The sequence below is a fragment of the Podarcis liolepis genome, assembly GCF_965112155.1.
Source record: "Podarcis liolepis genome assembly, chromosome: 9".
In the NCBI taxonomy this organism is placed as follows: Eukaryota; Metazoa; Chordata; class Lepidosauria; order Squamata; family Lacertidae; genus Podarcis; species Podarcis liolepis.
The window spans coordinates 13,551,922-13,569,371 of NC_139564.1; the positions used below are offsets into that span (position 1 = coordinate 13,551,922).

At 46.6% G+C, this 17,450-nt stretch overlaps 2 protein-coding genes across 31 annotated transcripts in view; both read right to left on the reverse strand.

The window, feature by feature from the left end:
- Positions 1-3,505, reverse strand: part of SCD5 (stearoyl-CoA desaturase 5) — a 45,644-nt gene extending 42,139 nt beyond the window's left edge. Inside the window, exon 1 of the mRNA XM_083458971.1 lies at positions 2,936-3,505. Coding sequence (XP_083315097.1) covers positions 2,936-3,182 — 247 coding nt within the window. The 5' untranslated portion in view covers positions 3,183-3,505. The remainder of the gene's footprint in view (positions 1-2,935) is intronic.
- Positions 3,506-12,793: 9,288 nt separating this feature from the next.
- Positions 12,794-17,450, reverse strand: part of SEC31A (SEC31 homolog A, COPII coat complex component) — a 62,843-nt gene continuing 58,186 nt past the window's right edge. For all 30 annotated transcript variants that reach the window (XM_083520480.1, XM_083520486.1, XM_083520482.1 and 27 more), the window contains 3 exons: positions 17,325-17,444; positions 14,744-14,815; positions 12,794-13,378 (listed from right to left, as the gene is read on the reverse strand). In XM_083520480.1, coding sequence (XP_083376606.1) covers positions 13,199-13,378; positions 14,744-14,815; positions 17,325-17,444 — 372 coding nt within the window. In that variant the 3' untranslated portion in view covers positions 12,794-13,198. The remainder of the gene's footprint in view (positions 13,379-14,743; positions 14,816-17,324; positions 17,445-17,450) is intronic.

Below are 17,450 nucleotides of genomic sequence, written 5' to 3' on the forward strand. Positions count from 1 at the left end.
CTTAGGATTGTGGTGGGCATGTTGTCGTTTGCCTCAAGCAGTAAAATATATTGTGCTGGTCCTGCCTTTTGCTTGACAAAACTGGAACTACCTGCCCTCCCTGACTACCAGCTTGGTCCTTTAGGGGGCTGTAGCCCCTCCCTGAAGAAGCTGAACATCACTCTCCTGGTTAGACAAAACACGCACCAAATAATGCATCTGTCTTGTCAGGACTGAAGCTGCTGTTTATCGCCTCTCATCCAATCTATTTCTGATCCCAGACGCTGATTCAATACTCCCACTTCCTCATCTAACTCAGATGAAAAAGAGAGACAGAGCTGGGTGTTGTCACCATGCCAGTGACACCTTATGCCAGATCCGGAGTTCAAATTCCTATTTAGCTAGAATATTGATGGATGTCCCCTGAGTGAGTGATTCACCAAACAGACTCAGCTTCCTCTATCTGTAAAATGGGGGTACTGAGGCTTTTTGTTGTGCATTTCTCTAGGACTGATTCAGAGGCAATAGCCCAATATCTAGTCCACACAAAGGATTTGGTGGAGGTAGTTTTGCAGCAAGCAAAACAGCTGTTTCTCTGCCCCCCCTTCAAAAAAATACAGTGAGTTTGCAGTGCACTTCACTACTGGAGAGGGGGAATGTGCAACTTTCTGTTCACCAACTAAATCACTTTTAAACTACCAATAGAATAGAATACAAGCAAAATCAAGATGGCATTGATTTGCAGAGAGAGTATAGCTGTCATACTGACTATCACTCTTTCTTTTTTAAAAAATGCACCATTCGTGACTCGAGGTAAGCATAGCTTCTCAAGTATTCAATGTGAAGATGAAGTGTCGGTCTTCGCATTTGGAAACATTGGTGTGTAAGAGACTTTTTCTAGGCTTCACCATTTCTGCACGTGATAGCGGAAGGGGGCGGGTGAGGGAGGTCTATTCAGAAGAAACAAAGAGGGCTTGGAAATTAAACTGGGCAGCCTCTGGTGTCGCAGCTCTGGAGCCGCTGTGCTCGAGAAAAGCTCCCAGGTGAATGTTGCACGATCAAGCAATACAGCTGAGAATGGGAGGAGAGGGGAAAAGACAAGTCAGATGAGGTTCACAATGTCATTGCGCCAGAGGGCATTACAAGGGGAACTGTTTGCAGGCAATGACATTGGGCTGCGCTTAGTTTTCCAGCAGCAAAGCCAGGGGTTGGAAAGCTACTGGGAAAAGCTCCTCACTCACCTGGAAGTTCTGTCTCCTTCATTTTTCTCCATAAAAACCAGCATTGCCATTAAGTTTTCACCTGGACCCTCTTAACTAAAACTAAACCTGAAGCATGCACCCTAATTTTCTTTCCTTCATCCTTCTCCAATGTTTTGAACTACAGCCCTGGTCAGTGGCTGTTTTATTACCTCCACCTCTCTCCCTTTTGATGCTTTCCCTATTGCAGAAGTACTGACTGTAATCTCCTCGGGGCAGGAACTGATTTGTGCTTATATCCGTCTGCAAAGCACCGTCTGAATAAGAAATAATAATAATAATCTTAGATGCACGAGAACTGGTTGCAGGCATCCATTTGCAAGGGGAAAGCACACTGCTCATGCACAGAGAAACTATTTTCTTCCTGCAGCTTGCTTGGTGTAAGGGGGCGGGAGAGTCCACTCTAAGGATGAGAGTGCGGTTGGTGAACATGGCTTCCGCGGTTAGCGCTGGCTGAAACCGAATCCTCACTTCAATCTCTAGCAGAAGCAGGCAAACCGTATCTCTGTGCAAGATACATTAGAAGCAAGGCGATGCGAACACACCAGGCAGAGCGTGATTCACAAGGCAGAGTGGGAGAATAATCCTTTGTCGCTGCAGGGAATGCATCTATTTGGGACCACTGTGGCCTGATCTTGTGCGATGCTAAGCCCTAACAATTCTCAATTGTTGCACAGGCCCAGGACCTTGGTTAGACAGCACTTCTCTCTTTCTTCAGCCCTGCTCGTGATTTTTTGGGTTTTTTTCATGTGGAGGATAACAAAAGTGACCCTATAAAGTAAGCTAGATCTAGGCTGGCGGATCAAAAATACGGGACAACTTAAACACGCTGGTCCTAAATGCAAATTACTTTAAAATCCCTTGAACCCATAGGATCAGCACACCACGCACCACTCCTTGCACTATGAAGAAGTCTTTACATTTTGAACCTTGCATCCAGAACAGTAGAAGGATGTCTTGCAGTGGGCCTCCAGTTTCTGGCATGGTGATTTTAATGCTGTTTTTCTGTTGAGAATCCTCTGCAAGCACATTGAGTTCCCTCCCTCTGAAACACACGCCGAAAACCCCTCCCCACTCACATGCTTGTAAGAGAAGCTATATACATATAAGTTACCATTGCTTTACCCCAGGGCTACTCAGCTGCTACTACAGCCTGTATCTCATCCAGCACAGACCGTGCAATCTCTAAGTGGGCGTTCACAAGACCAGCTATTTCACAGGGCATACCTATGAGCCCTTCTTTTGTCTAAACAAGCAAGGTGCTTAATGGATGGGCTGCCTTCCATTTCTGCGCTCCTACCCACCTAGCAGCAAAATCGGGGAGCGCATTTGACATTCGGAAATGTTGAAAGGACAAAGCAGAGGGTGGCGACTGGATGCATCGACAGAGTGTGATCTTGCAAAAGGAAACAACAACCCAACGCTTAGGATGGCGTAGCGGATGCAGAACTTTCAAAACCACCGAAGTGGGCGAGAAATATATCATTTTTAAAAGAGAAAAGCACCCACACCCACACAACTGGTCCTCTGGGGGTGGGGAACCCAGACGGGGGGGGGGGGGGAGAAGGCCTGCATTATAAATTAATCCCCTGGGGAACAGGCAGACAAAACAACAACATCTCTTGTATAAAGGGAAAAACACTGAAATCTCCGGTGACGGGGAATGGGGGGTGGCAGTGAGAAGGGGAGCCACTTACCCCACATCAGGGTGAAGAGATGCGCTCTGGGGATGAGGACCAGGGAATACGCCGCCCCGACGTGCAACAGAGCCATGAGGATGACATTCCTCCAGACGATCTCTTGCCTCTGCCCAACTTTCCCAGGGCTCCTCTCGGGCGCAGGGTCCGCGGAGCTGCCATCTCGCCCCTCGCCGGAGGAGGAGGAAGAAGAGAGGGGCATCTTGGCTTCTTCCTCGACGGCGCCGCCGGCTCCGGGCTTGGACATGGCCGAAGGGCAGACGGGGAGAGATGCCCTCTCTCCCTCTTTCTTTTTACTTTGGCTCTTGTTTCACTGCCCACTCCTCCCCTTTTTTCCTTCTTTCTTTTAGGGTCAGGTTTCTCCCTCCCTTTACTTCTGAGTTTGCTTTTTAAAAATAAATAAAACCCCCTTTCCTTTTTAAAGATTCCCCTTCCTCCTTCCCAGCACTTTGCTCTGGGGCTACGGTCTACCGGCGGGAGCCTGATCGATGGGCAGCGGCGGCAGCATCTGTTGCTGGCATCTCGTCCATGCTGCTGCTGCTGCTGCTGCTGCTCCGGAGCCAAATTCCGCACAGCAACAGAGAATGAAAAAAAGAGGGAGGGAGGGAGAAAGAGAAGGAGAGGAAAAGACCTGCATAGCTACAGCCAATCAGAATCAGATGCGGCGCTCTTAAAGGGGGTGGGGGGGTTAGAGATGAACAGCATCCCTGTCTACTATTGCCACACATTGGCCAGACTGAACAGAGAGATATAGTCTCCGTCCAACAAAGAAAGGTGCGTTTGATATATAGCACGTTCAAAGGCAACCTATTGCAGAAAAGGCCCCCACACCCCCAGGTCTTTGTGTGGTAGCTGCGGGATCTCTCTCTGTGTGTGTTAAATTGCTGAATGGGTATCTAAAATCCTTCAGCACATGCAGCCGACAACAAAAGGACTTCTCCCTTAAGGCCTTGGGTTCAAAGAGATGTTGACCCCAGTTTAGTCACTGTTTTAAATGGTGCATTTTAGCCTTGCTGCTTTTAGCTGACCGGGGCCATTGTTAGGGGTAGAGTCAGGGAGGTGAAGCCCAGGATCTTTTGTGCAAAGCTCCAGATTTCCTTCCTCTCCTTTGGAAAAAAACCAAACCAAAACAAAACCCCATACCAAAAAAACCACACACACCACAACTTGCTTGCAGGGTTCCTGGGACCCCAATCACCCGCCAGCTTAAATTTGCTCAGAGGCCTACATTTGCATCTCTAAGAGTGGTATATGTTTCTAAGTATACATTAGCATATGACAGGAACATTTTCAGCCAATGAGTGCCGAAGACCTGAGTCTTTTAAGAACACACAGCTACACCCTCTCTATAGCCACCCTTCAATAATTATTCCCTGGGCGGCTTACAAGCAAAACCGTGCTTAAACAAATATAATATATCAAGACTGAAACCAGCAGCAAGGAATAGGAGACAGCAAAAATAAAATAAAAAATAAGATCATTACAACAGAGACAGCATGAAACAGTCTGGGTTTAAAACACAGTTTAAAAAGCCTGAGGGTGGGGAAGGTATTTAGCATCAGTTGACAAGCGCCCCAATTTAATATTGAAAATAAGGGGGGCAAGCGGGCAGACGGACACACACACACGCAAACACACAAACACACACAGCTATATAGGAATGGTGCCAGTGTTGGGAGCCAAACAGCTATATCAACCACAATTTTTTTGGTGTTTTTTTTTGCTTCAGTCAGTGTCAAATACATGCCATATGCTTGGGATGTATAAAGCATATGCAGCAGGAATGTGCAGATTATGAAGAACTGATGCAGTTGGTTGTGACAAGAGATGAAGTTCTAGGCCCGATTGACAAAATAAAAACTGACAAATCTACAATTCTACAGCTCTGTGAAATCATACACCCAAGAGTTCTCAAAAGAGCTCAAATGTGAAATTGCTGATCTTTTCACACAAAAATATGTAACTTGTCCCTCAGATCGGCCTCCGTACGTGAAGACTGGAAGGCCGCCATTGGAAAATAATTTTTACAAAAGGGTTCTCAAGGGAATCCTGGAAATTACAGGCTGGTTAGCCTAACGTCTGCCTGGGGAAACTGGTGGAAAGCTAAAGATAAAACAGAATGCAGGAGAACAAGTCTTGCTGCAGCAACTGGAAAGATGCAACGTTTATTTTAGGTTGCAGTTGGTGAATGAAATTTCCTCTCTAAACTTTCTCTGAAGGTGCTGTTATGTTTGGCGAAAGGAGCATAGGCAACATCTATCTAATTGCTAGGCTGGATGAAGCTGTACTTCTGATGACCTGCAGAATACAGTGGTACCTCGGGTTACAGACGCTTCAGGTTACAGACTCCGCTAACCCAGAAATAGTACCTTGGGTTAAGAACTTTGCTTCAGGATGAGAACAGAAATTGTGTGGCGGCAGCAGGAGGCCCCATTAGCTAAAGTGGTACCTCATGTTAAGAACAGTTTCTAGTTAAGAACAGACCTCCAGAACAAATTAAGTTCTTAACCAGAGGTACCACTGTACCGTGGTTTTGTGAGTTCATCAGTGCTAACTGTGGTGGTCCACTTATGCATCACCCCAAAATGAACAGAGACATGGATTTGCTTCTGACCATGGCTATCAGCTGCTTTCAGTCTTGCTTAGCAAGTCAACTTGCTTTCTCAGTGCTCCACAGCATCCTTCTGCCTCACCACCATGTGGAAGGAAACCAACCAGTGTGGAAGGACCCAGTTGTTGGCCACTCTCTGTTCTCCTTGGAAAGGAAGTTTTTAGCCATGGCTTACCCCGTTGACACACCTTCATATATCCACTCAGGTGCCATGTGCTTTCTAAAATTAGTTTTTATTAAAGTTTTTTTGTGTTACAAAACAAACAGAGAAACAGGGAAAGGTGCATCTATTGCCTTCACTTACAAACACTAAATGTTCATTTACATTCATTGGGAGGCGCTTCTGTCAGTAACATCTTAGGTTGGAGGAAAATAGGGGGAGAGAGCTGGGGGTACTGTTTTTTGTTCTATTGCCTATTGTTAGTGTAGGGGTTTGTGTCAACACCATGTGGTTAGGTATATATTTATTTTTATTGATAACGTGAGCGATTATCTTGGCTGGTGGCATTCAGTTCATTTCAGTATGGCTTGTTTGTGTGTGGAGTGGGGGGGGGTAGGTTGTTGGATCATATTGATTGCCATGTACTTTGACATCATGGGCCGTCAACTCCACAGCCAATGGCAGCAGCTGGAGGGGCATCATCACACCACCTCCTTTGACCTCACAATGGTGGGCGGAGCTCTGCAGTGATTGGTTCCGTTGCTTGTATATTATGAGGAATATGTATAGCCCAACCCTTATCTGTAGTGATACAAGGGAAAGGCAGGGACTGTGTAGCCTGGTGGGACACCAGGGTTCAAATTTGTGGGGATGTTCAGGGATGCAGGAGAGGATATATTGTTTGATTATAGCCTTTCCAACTTGTGTTAACAAGTTCACAATTTTAGCAGAGTAACATTCCCCTTTTTAAACTCACAGCGGATGCGTTTGCTCAGGCTCGCTAAAGCCTTATAATAACTGCCCTGGTATTTTCCCCCTATTCTCTCATAAAAGATAAGACATGACATGACACAGTCTTCTATAAAAGTATAAAAAGAGTTTACTCACATTCTGTTCACAATCTGAATCCAGAAGGCAGACTTAGCTTAGAAAAGTAACATACACCTGGAAACTATCTCATAAGGAGACAGTCCCTTTGTCCTCTCTTGGCTGGAAGCATCTTTGGCTAAGCAGATGTTGCTTCTTCGATGCATGTAGTCAGAGAGAGAGAGATGGCTGCCCTGCCCTGTGCTTTTGTCGTTACCTGCACAGGTGAGGCCACACCCACCTCTAGTCACATGCAGAGGAAGTCTGTCCCAGCCCAGAAAGAAACAGGAAGTTTACCTGCTGGCTGGACAAACATTCCTCCCCATGTGTAAACATGTTCACTCTAGGAATGTTGTACTTGACTCCTCTTGTGTTTCACATCCCACAAAATTCCCATTCAGTCATGAACCATGCTGGCTGAGGATAAAATGGGGTGAGGAAGAACTAGGAATACTGCCTTCGTGTCCTTGGAGGAAAGGGGGGATATTAATGTAATGATAAAATAAATTAACACATAAATAAAACATGGTTCGTCTGGAAAGCTCCAGTTTCTCTCAAGCCAGTTTCTCTTCCAGTCATAATTCTAATATTATTGGGACAATAATAAATCAGATTGACTCAGAAGCCCAGATAACATTTATGCAGCTCCTCCCCTTCATGCCCGCCCCTTCTATAAAACGATGTTATCCACCACTGTTTGACGGCCTGGCCTCATTTATTTTATCCCCTCTATCACATTACAGAGCTGTCCTGGAAGAAAAATTGACAGCGCCTCTCCCGCTCTATATCCCAGCTGCGGGATTTGTTAATACACAGTTCATGAGTATCAGATCAGAAGGATGACCCAGATTCGCAGAGGAGAGAAAATGGTTCACTGGAACTAGAGGACAGCTTCATCTGGGGCTAGTAAGAAGCAAGATGGAGAAGGTAGTTTTAACGGAATCGGCTTCGTTTCGTGCCTTATTTTTGGCGACAGCTTTAAGATAACGCTGATTCCATGGTCCACGTGTTGAAAAATGACTAGGGAGCCTGGGTTTCAAACCCCCACTCAGAAAGTTTCCTGGGCATGGGAGTGGGAAGGAAACCTGTGGCCTTCTGAAATGAAGATGTACTCCAACTCCTACCAACCCCATCCACCATTGCCAATGGACACAGATGATGGGAGTTGTAGTCCAGCAACATCTAATGGGCAACAGGTTTCTGGCTTTTAATTTACTGGGTGACCCTGGGCTTGTTCTTAACTCTCAGCCCACCTCACTTCCCCAGGAGTTTTGAGGATAAAACAAAACTGGAGGTGGATGAGGACATGTGAGACTCATATATGCTCACTTGAGCTCCTTGAAGGGGGGTGGGGAGATGATCAACGTAATGATCAATACTAATATTCCTGATATTTGGAAATTAGGTGCAACATCTGTACTGTAGGTGGTTGCTTTTATTTTGCAATTTTATAGCTGGCTACTGAAGTGCGGGTGGCGCTGTGGGTTAAACCATAGAGACTAGGACTTGCCGATCAGAAGGTCGGCGGTTCGAATCCCCGCGACGGGGTGAGCTCCTGTTGCTCGGTCCCAGCTCCTGCCAACCTAGCAGTTCAAAAGCACGTCAAAGGGCAAGTAGATTAATAGGTACCGCTCCGGCGGGAAGGTAAATGGCGTTTCCGTGCGCTGCTCTGGTTCGCCAGAAGTGGCTTAGTCATGCTGGCCACATGACCTGGAAGCTGTATGCCGGCTCCCTCGGCCAATAAAGCGAGATGAGTGCCGCAACCCCAGAGTCGGTCACGACTGGACCTAATGGTCAGGGGTCCCTTTACCTTTACTGAAGTGCTGTAGACATGTTGTCCTCCTCTGACAGGGCATAATAATACTTTGCAGCCACAGTCAAACCATGCATGTAAAATGCTATGATACCACTGTAAATAGTTATGACTTTCCACAAAGAATTCTGGGAGCTGTAGTTTATTCTGGGTGCTGAGGGGTGCCCTGTTACCCACTAAGTGATACCATTTCCAGAGTCCCCTGTGAAGAGGAATCGGCCGTAAAGCCAATCTGGGAATTGTAGCTCTTGGAGGGGGAATAGGGTTCTCCAAACAACTCTCAGCACCTAACAAACCACAGCTCCCAGAATTCTTTGGCAGAACTCATGCAAGTTGCATCACAGTGCTTTAAATATATAGTTTAGATGTGGCTGGCAACTGAAGCGAAGGTGCTATTGCCCCAGTATTCTCCAGATGTTTTTGAACTTCCATCAGCCCCAATCTGGCACAGCCAACCGTCAGCCAGGAAGGGAGTAGTACTCCAAAACATCTGGATGGCACTGGATTGGGAAATCCAGTATTAACCAATTAAAACTTGGGAGCTTCAATAGCCTTTATTTTTATTATGGATTAAGTAGCAAGAAGACAGGCCAAGATTGGTGGTGGACAAGAGCTTGTCTGAGGGGGTGGGGGACCTTTTTCAACCAAGGGCCACATTTACTTTTGAGCAACATTCCCAGGGCCACATGTGCGTGGTGGGTGGGACCAGTGGCAAAAGTGGGTGGAGCAATGCATGCAAATTTTGCCTCTGTTTGGTAGGCTAGTTTTGACATGCACTCCACAAAACCTCCCTTTATACTTCACCTGGGCAAGTAAGAAGCATTAGAAGAGTTAAAGGACACATTCTAGCTGGGGGGGAAAACCCTCAAGGGCATGGATAGCTCAATTGTTTAGTGTGGTGTTGATAACGCCAGGGTTGCAGGTTTGATCCCCTGTATGGGACCATCTGTAGTCTAAACCACTGAGCCTCTTGGGCTTGCTGATCAGAAGGTCAGCAGTTCGAATCCCCACGACGGGGTGAGCTCCTGTTGCTTGGTCCCAGCTCCTGCCAACCTAACAGTTTGAAAGCACACTGGCACAAGTAGATAAATAGGTACCGCTGTGGTGGGAAGGTAAACGCCGTTTCTGCGCGCTCTGGTTTCTGTCACGCTGTTCTGTTGCGCCAGAAGCGGTTTAGTCATGCTGGCCACATGACCCGGAAGCTGTCTGCGGACAAACACCGGCTCCCTCAGCCTGAAAGCGAGATGAGCGCCACAACCCCATAGTCCCCTTTGACTGGACTTGACCATCCAGGGGTCCTTTGCCTTTACCTTATATTCCTGCATTGCAGGGGGTTGGACAAGGCCCCTTCTAACTATACAATTCTATGCGTGGGTGTGTCCCAAGGGTCAGACAGGCAGGTTTGGAGAGCTGAATTTGGCCACCAGAGTTGAGGATTCCCATCCCTGGCCTCCCCTCTTTAAGAGATGTAGCTCTGCAGTTGCGATATCAGCCTAGAGAAAACTCTCCTGACGTAGAATGGCTTGGGAATGTGAAAACTATGATTCCCCACCCTCTGTCTTTATAGAGTGTAGCATGTGGTGCCCCATTTATTGCCCAGCTTAATGTATAGTGTTGGGCGGCAAGCCAGGAATAGGGAGGCCTTTTAATGAAACATACCATGGGGGAGGAGGGGAAAAGAACATTGTATGAATGAGCTAATTATGAGGTAGGTCTCTGGAGGCAACTGCACGAGCAAAGAGAACACACAGTTAAAAAAAATAAATCAAAATATTTTTAGGCTTGTCAAAGACCCTTCCAGAATATTCTGCCAGGGGAAAACAAAGGGGAAGAGAAACAACTGCCATTAAAAAATGCAGAAAAGCCTGTCAATGAATGGGCAACACCCAGGGTGGGAGGAGAAACAGGAGGCTATGGTAGGAGCTGACCAAGCAAATACATGGGTTACTAGAGTGGCACCCAATCACCCATCACCCAGGTGAAATTAGGTTTGAAAGAAGCCTTGTATTGTAGCCAACAGAATAGCACTGCATACAGATTTGAATCATGGGTAGGCAAACTACGGCCCGGGGGCTGGATCCGGCCCAATCACCTTCTAAATCCAGCCCACGGACGGTCTGGGAATCAGCGTGTTTTGACATGAGTAGAATGTGTCCTTTTATTTAAAACGCATCTCTGGGTTATTTGTGGGGCATAGGAATTCGTTCATTTCTTTCCCCTTCAAAATATAGTCCAACCCCCACAAGGTCTGAGGGACAGTGGACCGGCCCCCTGCTGAAAAAGTTTGCTGACCCCTGATTTAAATCATATCCCCTCTCCACTCCTCCCCCCCCCCAAGAATTATTGGGAGCTGTGGCTTGTTAATGTTGCTGGAATTGTAGCTCAGTGCGGGGTAATCTACAAGTCCGGTGCAGAAAACCAGGATTTCCTCAGATTTATGTGCTGATAAAAGGTTTATTCGAGAAGTATCAACATGAAACAGGAATCTCCCGCTAGAGAGTTAAGAGGTGCAGTGGATTGCTCTCCACATTAATGCACAAGAGGCTTTGGTCAGCACAAAGCATTCCTGGGGGCTTTGCGCTTGCTAGTAATTGGTCTTTTGAGTTTTTGGCAAGCTCACATATGGAATTTTAATTTGCAATGTGGAAACTGACTTGTGCAGTATCAGCTAGGATGAAAGCTGTTGTAAAGACCTGGGAAAGTCTGTTCCTTTTCTGGCCACGTCAAAGGTAAGAAAAATGCAGTAAAAGGACTGAACCGCACCCATGAAAATTTCACTGAAACTTTCTCTCTCCTTTAGGCTTTTAAACGCAGGATTTGGAGCACCGGCATATCCCTGGAGGCCGGTCTCCATGTGCTCCTGGAAACTGACAAATAGTTGGTGGTAACAAGAGAAAGGACTTTTTTTTTTAGGAGTGGTCCCTCATTTACAGCGTATAGTCCCAAGTCTCACCCAATGCTTTCAATAAAGGTCTTTAGCTGCAGGCAAACATCTTCATACTCTTATAGGCTTTTAAAAATCAGATTCTTTTACCTATCTCTCTCTCTGCAAGGTGGGTATTTTTGCTCTTTGGGGAGGCAGGTTTGTGGTGCCAGACCTTCCAGTCAGCTACAATTGTGCAACCTAAATTTGCCAATTGTAAAAGCAGCATTAAAACAACACAAGACAGAAAGAGAAGTAACTCTCTCTGTCTTACGTTGTTTTAATGCTGCTTTTACAATTGTACGTTTGTCTTGTATAGTTCTGTTATATGCTGAGCAACGTTCAGGGAAAGTTAAGCTATTGATGGGTTAATACGATAAGCAAAGATGTAGATGGCTTCAAATCCCTTTGTTATTCTGCCTCAGTCTACTTGAAGGCTGGGAGACACACACGTCTGCAACAGCCAGAGCCTCCCAGACAGAGGGAGCTTCCAGACTATCGTTATTTTTGAGTGGCATCCAACAAAATATTGGCAAATTTAGGTTGCACAATTGTAGCTGACGGGAAGGTCTGGCACCACAAACCTGCCTCCCCAAAATATCAGACTTTCTGTGTAAGCCAAGTGGCCAGAAAACGTACTGCAAAGTGTGGTAAAACAGTTGCTTTGACGCAACATCGTCGAACCTGCCCACAAACAAATCAGAATGAATGCTCAATAAAAACAGGTTGCTTTGGAAGCACATAGAATCTACTGGAGGCAAGGAGAATCAACAGGCTTTTATAGTGTGCATAAATACAGGTTGCATCAGCTAAACGTTAAGTAAGGAGAGGAATAGTTTTGTGGTAAGAGTAGCTTGCCTGGTGGAGTGGAGCAGCAGAAATAGCCTCCAGGCCAATAAATAAATAAAACTCACCTCTCCACTTCCCATCTTCCCTTCTAAGGTGTAGATACCAGAGAATACAGAGTTTGTGATCACATTTTTATTTCATTTGGGGCAACGGTAAGGCCTCACAGGTTGGGCCAGTGCCCCAGATGAACTTCGCATATGCCTGAAGATGCTTCAAAACCCTTTGCAACACAAAAGGACAGCTTGGCAGACAAGCCATTGTGTGTTCCCTGAAAGTAGAGAGTTTGGAAATCATTGTTTTGAAAGCTGACACGCACAAGATGTTTGAAAGATGCCATCATTCCAACTGACTCACAGACATGGGAACTTTGCTGTCTGATCTATCAAAACCAACCTTAGTACCATTTCGATGAGGTTCCTCTGGCACTGATCTGGCTTCCGTTATAGAAGGAATCAGCATGGGAAGGGGGCATATATGCATAACTTCAAGGCGACGGGTTTAAATAAACAGCCATTCGCCCTAACGAAAGCAAAGGCATTAAACTATTAAGCAAGCTAAAAATTAATTAAGCTAAATCCCACTGACACTGCGGAAGCCTTAAGGAGGAGGGATAATAACTCAGCGCACACAGAAAATAGAATCTGAAACATTTTAATTGCTTGTTGATGCAGAGGAATGTGGGGGAAAAAATGCTTTCTGAGGTCAGCCTTACACACAAACTCCCCTCTTTGCTGTATTTAAAAGCCACTTTCAAAGCAGCAGGTAACATGCATTTAAAATGGGGTATATGACGTGGCGCAATTCAATACACTTATCTGCAGATAAGGGTAATAAAAGATGGAGAGAAAGAAAAAGCACCAGGACTTGCTGGCCCTTCTAAAATGAAGCTCATCTGCGGCAAGGGTAGGGTGGGGAGGGAGAAGAGAAAATGACTTTGTCGTGACCAGCTTTCTATATCGCATCATGCTCTAAGGGCCGGGGTCCATCTCGCAGCACGCCACTTTGAAAGCAGGATGCTTCTGCTCTGCAAAAAGCCCACTTCACACGGCCAGCTTGTTGGCCTGGGTGAGGACCACTTTGAGCACCGGCATGAAGGCAGACGTCTCGCTGAAGTTGCTTGTGCTGACTATGTGGGTGTGGATGTTCAGCCCCTCCGCGTAGTTCCGTGTTTCGATGCTCCTGGCGATGTTGTGCAAACCGTTGATTATCGTCGGGGAGAGCTGGAGGGAGGGGGAGAGAAAACACAATTGAGAAGGTAGCCTTTTCACAGAGATATCTGGGAACCCCAACCTGACGCCACTCCAGCATTCTTGGCCCCAAGCACGCCACTCAGAGTGGAGTGGCTAAATGGCCACTGGAGAAATCTGTCCTTGTCAATGGTTGCGGTATTATTATTTTACACGACTTCACAAAGGAAGATGAAACTGGGGCAAGCAGACAACTTCTTCCAAGGACAGCTGCGAGCACCAATGGCAACAGGCTGGTGCAAGGCAGTAGCAGCCCCTTCCCCCCTTTCCTCCAGCAGGAAATTCCCAAACTTGGGTCTCTAGCTGTTGGTGAACTACAATTCCCATCATCCTTGACCACTGCCAGCCAGGGATGATGGGAGTTGTAGTCCAACAACAGCTGGAGACCCAGGTTGGGAAACCCTGCTCCAGGGCATGTGGAACAGTGTGTCTGCCTCTCCTGCCCTGCCCAGCCAAGACCTCAGAATGTTGCCTCCTGCGCCACTACAGGACTTCCCCAACCCACAAGATGGAACCCATATGGAGAGCATTTCTGGTACAGAATAAAATGCCTTTCTGGATGATGCGTTAGCTGGAGATTGGAAGCAAATACTTTTTTCAAGAGTTGGCTTTTTTTGTGATGTGACACCACCAGCATCTGCACAAGTGGGGCAGCAGCTGTGTGCAATCTGTCTATTCAGAGTCAGCATGACTCCCAATAATGACAGATGCTGTAGGCCAGGGATGGGGAAGCTGTGGCTGGACTCCAACTGGACCATGTTGGCTGGGGGTGGTGGAAGTTGGTGCCCCAGGTTCCCCACCACACACAAGTCATCCCCTGTGCTCTGTCTTATTCTGCTCAGCCACTGTAGGGACAGAACGCTGAAATGTATATATGGACTTCTTACAGCTGGTCTGGCTTGGGGATTTCTAATGCTGTTTAAAGGGGGCTGACGGTTTTAAGCATTGTCTTGGGATTCCCAGGAGCCCAACACAACGTTCAGCCTGATCTTACCACATGCTCCATTTGTCAGATCGTTTAAACATCCAGCTGCCACACACAAAGCTACCTTCTGGTGATATCGCTTCAAAAATGGATTCCCAAATCCCACCCAGGAAGCGCATTTACTTATTCTGCGAAACACTGCACACCCATCTTATAGCACAGGAATTATTTCTAGCTTACAAATAGTGTTTAAAAGCGGGGAAACAATGCAAAAATAAATATGGAAGGCTGGAGAATGATCTGAAGGAAGCAGTTCAGCTGCTGAAGTTTAGAATGCCCGGCTTGGAGGTGAAGTGCAAGGAAGATAATCTGAGCATGGCAAAGCATAATGCACAATGATAAATAAAGCTTACTGTCTGATCTCTAAGTTTATCATACAGAAACTCCAGGCGTTTGTTGGCATCGTCAAGTTTCCTCTTGGTTTGCTACAGAAGAGACCAGAACATAGGAAGTCGTTAAACAAGCTTATCAAATTTTATCAATGCTCGACCAGCACATACACATAAATTGTTAGGATATAGTTCTGTTCCATCTTAAAAGGAACAGGCATGACTGTTGTGTGTCACATGCCTGTTTACTTCCAGCACAGGCTCGCTGGGAACTTCCGTTTTGTATATTGCTTTTGCTTTAGCTGTTTTGCTGGACACGAAGGGAAGCAGACATGTTTTTTCCTTTGTTCATGCTGCTGAATAAAATGCTGTAAATTATGCTTACACATGGCTCTGTCCGCCACTTCTGTTGTGCGAAGATTTATTCACTCTGCTGATAGAGCGTGCACGAGTCTCTAAACATATCTGAGGCTCGTGTCGCTGTTTGATGCTGTTCCAAGGGAGACCAGTGATCGCCCGGCTGCCGGCCAGTGGCTGGAGCCAGCTGGAGGCCTGCCTGATGCCCCTGTCTCCCCAACAGTATCCCAACATAAACATACATACAAATTAGTATGTACTTTAGTATGAGAGCCAATTAGTATGAGAGCCAGTGTGGTGTAGTGGTTAAGAGCGGTAGTCTCGTAATCTGGGGAACCAGGTTCGCGTCTCCGCTCCTCCACATGCAGCTGCTGGGTGACCTTGGGCTAGTCACACTTCTCTGAAGTCTCTCAGCCCCACTCACCTCACAGAGTGTTTGTTGTGGGGGAGGAAGGGAAAGGAGATTGTTAGCCGCTTTGAGACTCCTTAAAGGGAGTGAAAGACGGGATATCAAATCCAAACTCTTCTTTTTCTTCTTCTACTTTGATGTGCCTCCTAAGCATGGGGGAAGTTCCTCCCCAAGTAGGATTCAACTCCCCACACATCAGCTGATGCACATGTGGGGGGCGTCAATCCTACTTTAGGCAAGGCTTTGGTGCATCAGCTGGTTCCAGCAGTTGGCTGGCACACCTGAACAAAGCAGGATTGAACCTCCCCAGGCATCAACTGATAATGGGTTCAGTCCTTCTTTTTGTGGCCAAGCATCTACCTGCCCCATAATCTACCTGCCCCATATCCCAAGTCACATATGACACAGGGTGTGGGGCAGGTGGGCGGCGATTCATGAAAATGACCAGGCAGGCCAATTTTGGCACAGAGGCTGGAGGTTCCCAACCTTTGGTCCAGGAGGTTCAGAGCAGAAGGTTGCACAAGCGAAGTTGTTTATGTGGGACTGCACAGAGGGCACACAGAACTGCTGGCTTTGAGGCAGACAGGAATTGTGTCTGAATCAAAATTATCTTCCTGAGAGAACTGTGTCCTTGAAGGTGAAAGTAAGCACCCAGCACTTAGCTTATGGAAGGCGGTTCTGCTGCTGTCAACCAACAGGACACGCTCCTGCGTCTTCCCTACCTCCCTGTGTTGAATCAAAGGTGAGCTGTTCCAGAAGCTCTGCAAACACCATCTTGGTAGTCAAGATAACTACCACAATTAATTGGTAGTTGCAGCAATGAGCTCATATACGTTTATATTCACTTGCTGTGATATAAGCAAACTGGCTTGCTTTGATGTCATCATCTGTGGGCTTTGGGTGCTGGGCTCTGGGCCCAGTAAGGGGAACTATCTGTAAGATTTGGGAATTTGCCACTGATACCCTCATCTGGTCAGGTGAAGTGATAGGAAGTCCTGGCAAAGTGGTGTATGTCGCTTTGTCTATAAAAAACATATGCACATTTGCTGGGGTGTAAACAAGCCATCTCCTTGCTGCAGAGTCCATCCCATGTCTGTAAAGGCTGGGAGACCTGGCAGGCTGGTCTGCTGTAAGTCTACACTAAAACGCTAGAACTAGTTACAGGTAGGTAGCCGTGTTGGTCTGCCGTACATGAAACAAAATTAAAAAAATCCTTCCAGTAGCACCTTAGAGACCAACTAAGTTTGTTATTGGTATGAGCTTTCGTGTGCATGCACACTTCTTCAGATATCTCTTTGACATCCTTCTTTGGTATCCCTGGACCCAATCACTCTCACAAGCCCGCCTTTGGGCCCGTGGTTCAGAACGCTCCCCCAGACTAAAATGACAATATAGACTTGCATTCCACAGAGTCAGGCCACAAGCCCATCTGCAGCTCCCACCACTGTTCACTTGCAGCTCTCCAAGGTGCTGAATCCTATTTCGGCCGTGTCTGCAAAACATTCATTTTTTGCCGCCGTCCTCTGCGTTTGCAAGGTCTTCTTGAACCATTTGGATAGGGGAAGAAGCACTTATCTTAATTCGAGTCGCCCGCAAGGGAAGACAGCCTAAGATTATGCTCTCCCATTGTGTAAATCACACAGTAACTGCAATTTTTCTGATAGGCTGAATATCTGAAGCACTTGACGAGAGCCTAGCTCCTGGTGATAAATCGTTTCTGATGACTCACCACACAGTGATGGATGCCACCAGCTCTGAATGTGTGATTACACTACATAAAATGCATTTTTTTATATAAAAACACCACCACCAAAACACAGAAACACATGAAGGACATACCGGATCGGTAGCTGAAGAGAGACACCTCTGGATCAGAGCTTCAAATGTATTCTTTAGGATAAGGTGTTCCTCAGGTATGGGCTTTTTCATGATCTTCTCTGTTGGCAAGGATTGCACATGCTAGAG